This window comes from Anneissia japonica, unplaced genomic scaffold (genome assembly GCF_011630105.1).
Source record: "Anneissia japonica isolate Jap-2015-1 unplaced genomic scaffold, ASM1163010v1 scaffold310_len583560_cov164, whole genome shotgun sequence".
Classification (NCBI taxonomy): Eukaryota; Metazoa; Echinodermata; class Crinoidea; order Comatulida; family Comatulidae; genus Anneissia; species Anneissia japonica.
This window is the reverse complement of record NW_022695742.1, coordinates 299951-307867: the sequence shown is the minus strand read 5'-3', so window position 1 is coordinate 307867 and position 7917 is coordinate 299951. Positions and strand designations below refer to the sequence as shown.

At 35.0% G+C, this 7917-nt stretch overlaps 1 protein-coding gene across 1 annotated transcript in view; it reads right to left on the bottom strand.

Moving 5' to 3' along the window:
- Window positions 1-763: 763 nt before the first annotated feature.
- LOC117101536 (adhesion G protein-coupled receptor E1-like) overlaps window positions 764-7917 on the bottom strand; it is an 18297-nt gene continuing 11143 nt past the window's right edge. Inside the window, exons 13-22 of the mRNA XM_033241506.1 lie at window positions 7622-7677; window positions 7149-7260; window positions 6518-6621; window positions 5630-5735; window positions 4599-4816; window positions 4025-4085; window positions 3086-3189; window positions 1538-1706; window positions 1312-1389; window positions 764-888 (exon numbers count right to left, since the gene is read on the bottom strand). Coding sequence (XP_033097397.1) covers window positions 850-888; window positions 1312-1389; window positions 1538-1706; window positions 3086-3189; window positions 4025-4085; window positions 4599-4816; window positions 5630-5735; window positions 6518-6621; window positions 7149-7260; window positions 7622-7677 — 1047 coding nt within the window. The 3' untranslated portion in view covers window positions 764-849. The remainder of the gene's footprint in view (window positions 889-1311; window positions 1390-1537; window positions 1707-3085; window positions 3190-4024; window positions 4086-4598; window positions 4817-5629; window positions 5736-6517; window positions 6622-7148; window positions 7261-7621; window positions 7678-7917) is intronic.

Sequence of the window (7917 nt, the reverse complement as noted above, 5' to 3'; positions counted from 1 at the left end):
ACGGAAATATGAAGAAATATTACAATTTCAACTAAATTAGATTATGATGATATTTAGCATAAATTTCCTGATTAGTAATTAGTATAATCACACACGCACCAAAAAACAACAGGCTCGTCACTTTACTACCATATTTACATTTTCTAACTTTAGTTATCGTGGTATCAAACAATTTACGACCAACAATGACAGCGATGACGACAATGGCAATGATAAAGACAGAAACGACACAGGTAAAACCCACAGTCTTCCCGGAGTTTCGGCCCCCCACCCTTGGGGAGACTAATTAATTTATTGATTGACTGTCAGATTGATTAATTGATGCCAAACATAAGATTATTCCATGATGCACGACTAAGAATGAGGTCTGCTAGAATTTCATAACCATCTGTTGAGTGCATTATTCAAACATTTTATGATTTACACTATAAAGTGTACATATAATCGTATAATGATCAGAATATTTTTTTTCTCAAATATAAAATAGGTTCTACCAACCATTTTTAGATCTCATATAACATATTTAAGGATGTACATCTGCAGAATCTTTAACTAACCCAAAGTACATATTACTGTATAGTCAGAAAATCGCATGATTGTAAACTAAAAGTGGTCCGATCAAATGAGACAAAATAGTTCTTAATTCAATATCATGGTGGACCTTCCCACTAAGTACCACTACTTGTATGCATTGCAACTACATTCCCACAAAACGATTGTAAACCAAGTTCGTATTTAGAGGTAGAATGGGTGCGTACACCCCGTAAGCGTATGTAAACACGTGTAGTGTGTTTGTAGGACGTGCGCGTGTTCCTGACTCTGTTCTGATTGATCAGTTGTTGAGCTACTTTACACTCCGTAAAAGTCCATTGAAGCTGATACATTGTGCTTAGAAATAGAAAAAGTGGTCATTAAGATCTACTTAATCGGTCCCTACTATGATAGTAATGTAATAGACTTCGTCTAGAGCTTAAGGTGATGCTAAAACTGGTACAGTACTTTTAAAGATGAGTTGTGGTAATTGATGTCGTCCCTGGTTGACTATTCGATGTCCATGCACTGCGCCCTCTGTGTCTCTGTTGTGTAATTATTTATTAAAATGAGTGTTAATTATTCAGAAATTTGGGGTTATTTACATTCAATAGTTTCATTCTATGCAGTAAAAACAATGCAGAACTATAATTAATGATGATGATGATATGATGATGCTATTTTACAGTAACTGAAATGGGGGTTATTTATTATTACGAGGACAGCCACTAAGAATTATTGATATATTTATTGTTGATTTTACTATTCGTATTGTGTTACCTGGCGTCTTGCAGAGTGGTTGATCATATTCTTGCATCTAATATTTCTTACGATCCATTTTCTTCCAGCTTCCTTAACCTGTAAAATGTGAATTATTATCAAACATTAAATGACGATTACCATTTAAAATCATTGTGTACAATAAGTAATCAAGTAATAGTAATAACAACCATATATAATTAATAATACTAGTGTAATAATAATAAATCATAATGTTATTACTAACCTCATTGTCCAGCAAGCAGCAAACCACAAATACGAACACTCCTTGTAATGAGTTTAAGATATTAAATAAGTAAACAATATATAGACTATCTGAACGAACGGCGAAGGGTCCCAGAATCCACGTCACACCAAGTATAGGAAGAAGTACGAAGCTTCCTCTAACAGCAGCCCTGAATAAAATGAATGCATATAATTATGTTGATGATTATTATAATGCTTGATACCCTCAATGCTCATACTGAGATGCTAGGCCAAATAGAAAATCTAATTATGCTTCCTCTTGCATTTCTTATTCACTTCCATATGGAAAATACTACATAAATCTCAAACATAGATCTACACATAGTCAATAAGTATGTGTATACATAATTCAGGTCCCCAGCTAATAGTTTTCCGTAACAGAACCGTTACGATAACGATAACGTAACTTCAGAACTACAGTAAATAACATTGCAATGTGGTGATCCTGTTAATTGTACGTGGTGAGCAGTTGACCTAAGTATCCTCTTTTACATATCTCGGTCATGTTCTTTCAAGTAAATCAACTGATGATGCTGACATAGCTGTCAATAGGGAGCTTTCGATTTGTGCGACGACGCGACGCTAAGAACGGAATCACTCATGCGTGATTGTCCTACCTGGCTTCCTACGTTCTCTGCATAAGTAGATTTGGCCAAATTGCGTTGCAGAATCTACTCGACGAGGTGACCTTAACGTTCTCGTGCGCAGATGACTTAATGACGTCATTACGTTCTACGTCCTACCAAAGAGTATAAATAGAACAAGAGAGCCAACAACGCTCATTGAGAGCGTAAAAAAATGATACGCCCTACGCAGCTAGTGTAGGACGCCAACTAACGCTTGTATGTTTTTTATTACCCAGTACTCCACCGCGCACGGTCGGTTTGTCTGTTCTCCACAAGATACTGTACTTTTGTTTTCTGCTTACTGAGTTTATAGCGGGCGTGCTTCTACCGCGCTGCGCAGCGCTGCACTAGGTAATAAAAAGAACATACAACCGTTAGTGGGCGTCCTACACAGGAGTGACGTTTTTACAAACGGGACTTTGCTCTCTTGTTCTATTTATACTCTTTGGTCCTACCGTCATCGTGCAATCGAAAGCTCCCTAATAGGTCTTTGTGTATGCGCGCGAACTCTCTTAAGAGGCGTTTTTGGGTCCGCACAAGGCGGATCCCAGAACCTCAGTGCTGTTCTTGTTAAGAACTTTAAAACCGTCCAGCGTCGCCAGTTTTGAACAAACGTGCAGGAGATTGTGTACACATAAACTAGAGGTAAAATAGAGGTTACCTCAGTTTAACGCACGGACTGGAGAATGGTCGCTCTTGTTATAACTGTATTGACCTGGTAAATTGTATGTTATTCTGGAGTTATTGTATGAACTTTTTTCGGTGGACCGACCGATCCATCAATCGATCGATTAATTAAATAACGTCATTTATCAACAACAACGTTCTGTGTATACTGAGTTAATATACGTTTTGTACATTATGGAAAAGTTTATATTTGGGGGCAGCGTGTTATATATTACCTTAACTGCTTATATTCCTTTTGAATCTTGGGTGGCTTCCTCAGCATTGATCCAGACCGTGTATAGATCACATAAATCATTTTACCCAGTACAATTATGTTCACCTGAAATATCAGAAACATAATTTATTAACTGTTATTACAAGAAGACAACTAGATTGACACACTTGTCTTACATAATTAGCATGGTTTTTATTTCCCCTTAAATAGATTCTTATATGGTAATGGTAATTTATATAGTGCATAATACAGTGTAATGTTTCTATGCGCTCTTTTACCCAGTGCCAAACAAAAAGAAAACAACAACAACAACAAAAAACAGGTACAAGAAAGAAACATTAAAATTGAGAAAAAAGATGAGCTTTATGTCCGGATTTAAAAAGAGCCAAAGATGAAGGTGACCTTATGAAATTTGATAAGCTGTTCCGCAACCTTGGTGGAGCAACAAATAAGGATCTATTCAACCGACAAAAAAACAAAAGAGAGTGGTAGATGGAACTGGATGATGTGAAGCAGACTGGGTTCCAGTCCCTAAATTGTGTCTTAATCAGTAAAAACTAAAACTATTATTTGGCACTAATGGCGTTCCATGTTACTTCTTTGCACCAATGGCATCATACTTGTTCTGGGTTGGTTTTTATTTCCATCAAAATTCAACAATATAACAAGTATCTCAACATAAACAACGCTGCTAGCGAACTCCGAAATTAACGCTTAGAAAAATCAACGAATTAGAGAATTGTGGCAAGTCCAGATGTGAACCTGAGTATGCGACTAAATGTAGTTAAGCGCAATTTGAGAAGGTCATCTATCTATATACGTTGCTCAATAGGTAGCCAATGTAGGATACATATTTGGGCGGAACACTGAATATTTAAAACGGGGCCACTGTGGTAAAACGGAAACAATCCTAGCATGGATAGACGTTTTGAAAACTTACCCCAGTGATTGCAAGGGCCGGAATCACAAGAGCTAAGCGACAGTGTCTGCTGAGCCAGCACCTAAATGCAAAAGTATTTCCATGTATTATTATCTTATTGTTACACACCGCCTTTTACATCAATGGTATTGCCATTGAAGCATCAATTAGTATCGAACGCCGTATTGGAAAATATATAAAAAATCTTATCTAAAACATATTGAAGAGACTCTAAGAAACTTTAAAATGCTGTGTTAGGGTGATATATTGAAGAGAAAATTGCAAGTGAAGCTATCGTATTGTTTAATTTATTTTACGAGACTTACTTTAATAAATATATGCATTACTTAAACAGAATGTACAACACGCAATTGTAAAATTAAAGTTCACAGAGAGAGCTTTTGATTGCACTACGACGTTCAAGATCTAGAACCTAATTACTTCACGTATAATTTACTGAGCTTGCAAGGAATCTGAGTTTGTGATGTCTAAATCTACGTTTTGCAGACAGCGCAAGACGGTCACGGATAAGGGAATCCGTTTTAGTGTCATCTAGTCGCGCAATCGAATGTTCCTTACATTAAAGAATGCTTACAAGTTTTCTGTCATATAGCAGTCGTATCTGATTGCAGCTACCAAAGTAACGATGAACGCTGGCATTGTGTAACACACCAGTATGTAGTGCTTCAACTTATATTTGTTAAGAGCGTTCTTGATCACTTTGACGACAAGGTAAATTGCTTCCGCAAGCATCCACATGAACATGCAGAGGAGTAGATAATGCAAGAGCATTGACACAATCTTACATGAAAGCTGAAGAGATAAATTCAAAAATAACTGGCGCAATCATTCCATATAGTGCACACTTCCGCCCTGTGTCTGAACACCAACAATACGCAGACAGTGTTATGATGAACAAAACTGCAACATACCTGGCACATTATTTTCTTGAGTGCTTCAGTATACCCTGAAGAAAATAATGGAACCGCCCGTCGTATTCAGGTAATTTAATTTCTTGAGTACGGTACTGCCTGAATACCTGAATACGAGGAACGATTCCATTATTTTCTTTTATACTCGAGGGTTAAATATCGTATTTCCCTGACCTTCACCTTGACTTTTGACCTTTTCTTCCGAAAATTTAATGGTGCCTTTCTTCGATTATCATGTACCATTCCACTGAATGTTATGACGATCCATTATTTTTGCGTAATCTTGCTAACAGACAGACATACAGTGGTTAATACATAACCTCCTTGGTGGAGGTAATATTTTTAATATGGCCAAAATCTTACCCAAACACTATACAAATATTATCAATTTTATTATATAATTATACAAATATTATTAACAATTTTAATATATTATTATTTTTGTTAATATCATCATCCTCATCATCATCACCATCATTGTTATTGTAAACTCATATAGGAGCACATACTAATGTTCTCTATGCTCTTTACATTGCAATATGTTCATAAGATTTATTGAATAATCATTAATCAATAATCCTGACATATATGTTTGTTGAAATTATACGGTAAGTAATACACATTTTGATTAGCTGTGACAAAGCGCACATAGTAATTTCGTTCTCTGTGAAATAATAGATCCAACAATCCTTACCTTATTCTCTGTTTTGTTAATGGCGGTGAGAAAAATTATGTCGACACCAATCATACAAATGATGAGGTTAATATGGATCTTATGACGCTTAGACTTCTTGTCAAGCCTTTGAAAAAAATCCAAATGATGATAAGAAATGAGGAAACATCTTGTTGGCAATAAATAAAATAAAATCGTATGATAACATCTTTGTCACTTACTCGTACATAATGTTAACCAAAAGTATAGAGTTTTGCCATTATGAGAAACATAAAATATACTGTTCCAATAATTATTCATCTTGTTGGTAATCAGTTTAAATTGTAGTATTAATGAATGTACATTAAAGATTAAATTGAATACTAAGCCAATAATCCACTCCGTATTAATCCCGATATGTTTATTGAAATTATACACATTTTGATTGGCTGTTGGCATAGTAATTTTGCTCTCAATGAAGTAATGGATTTCACGGAATTATTTTATCCAATTGTTAAACAACACACTACACTAATTTATATACCGTATATACATATATATTTCAGCTGCGAATACTAGAGTTATATTTGGCCTGTAGTATTAATGTATGTAGATTAGGAGATTAAATTGAATACTAAGTAAATAAGCCACTCCGTAATCTGAACTGCGCCTGCCCGTATCCAAGGCCAGTCGACATAAATCTATGCTGTGTGTATGTGGTGTATATTTGTTTATGTCGATTTAAAACTTGATGCAGGCATGTGAAGTTCAAACTACGAATTGGCTTATTGTTTTTATACGCGTATCATTGAAAGTTGATAACTTATTTGATTTTTTAAAATAAATATTTTAATGTTTTAATTGAAACTTGAAATTTGAAAGGTTTTCAGATTTTCTCTCAGACTGCAAGTCTTTAAGCAGCGTACAGACCTTAACACCATGTAGATCAGCAGATTGATTATCAAAGTCACAACCGACAAGCTTAGTCCAATAATTGTAATCCGAGAAATTAAGACTTCGTGATATGGGGGCAACTGTGAATGTTAACAAAATTTTAAAACAAGTAAAAAATAAACAATTATTAATAAACAAGTAAATACACTATTAAATATATGGTATATAAATTTATGACAGAATTATTTGATCTAATTTTGAACAACACACTACACTAATATATATATATACCGTATATACATATAGCCTATATTTCAGCTGCAATTACCAGAGTTATACCTGGCCTTTCCACAGCCCCACCTTGTCAGAGAGTATGCAAGTTTTGCGTTGAAGTGTATCGGGCTAGATAGAACCTGTGACAATACCCATAGGTCTTTGTGGACTACAGGTGTGAAGCTCGCTTTTTCAGCGAGAGGTTGCAGGTTCGAATCCCGCCAGAGACATTTCTACACAACTTTTAAGGAACCTTTTTAGTTGAATGGCTGTGCCTGATAAGTTCATAACATCATTTGTTCCTAAATGTGATCAGTGTTAATTGATTGATTAATTAAACAATTGCTATTTTCAATCTACATTGATTTTTTGCAATGCAATAACTATTGACTACCTGGTGATTTGATATCTGCACCAACACAGCAAAACTTGTAAGATGTGAACAAAAACAATGAACTATCTCATCTGAAACATTAAGTACTTCGCATCCCCTTATAGACCACTTGCTGTAAGTATTAATGTAACTTAATTATATATAAAGAGCTTTCCGACTTTCATACACAACAACAGTTTAAGGGGCAATGGATTTAGAAAAACGCCCGTGATATTTTTTTTATAATGTGATGATAATGGCGGTGATTATGCTGATGACATGATGATGGGGTTATAATGCATAATGCCGTTTATGATAGTGATTATATGTCATAATGATAACAGTGATACATACCATTTAGCTTTGTACGAGAACTCTATTAACAGAGGTTATGCACAGTAACGAAAGATAATGATGATAATGATGGTGATAGTTTTGACAATAATAAATATTACCATTATGATGCTGATGGATATTGATAAAATAACGTTTACCTGGATACAGTGTCATAAAAACCACAGACGGGCTTTTCGTCATAGTTCAATGATTTCTATAAAATAATAGCACGCATTACTATGATTGGAAACATTTTAAAAACATCTCAGAACAAACGTGTTCATCATATGACGATGATATACGTAGCAGATATTTGGTGGTTTAGATTCTTGGTAATTGTAATCCTCGGGATTTTTCCACGATCTTCACTACATAATGAGAACCACATTATTTTATTATCAAGTATGCTCCAATTAACATTGTAGGACAGGGTTGGCGCCAGTATTTTCCCGGG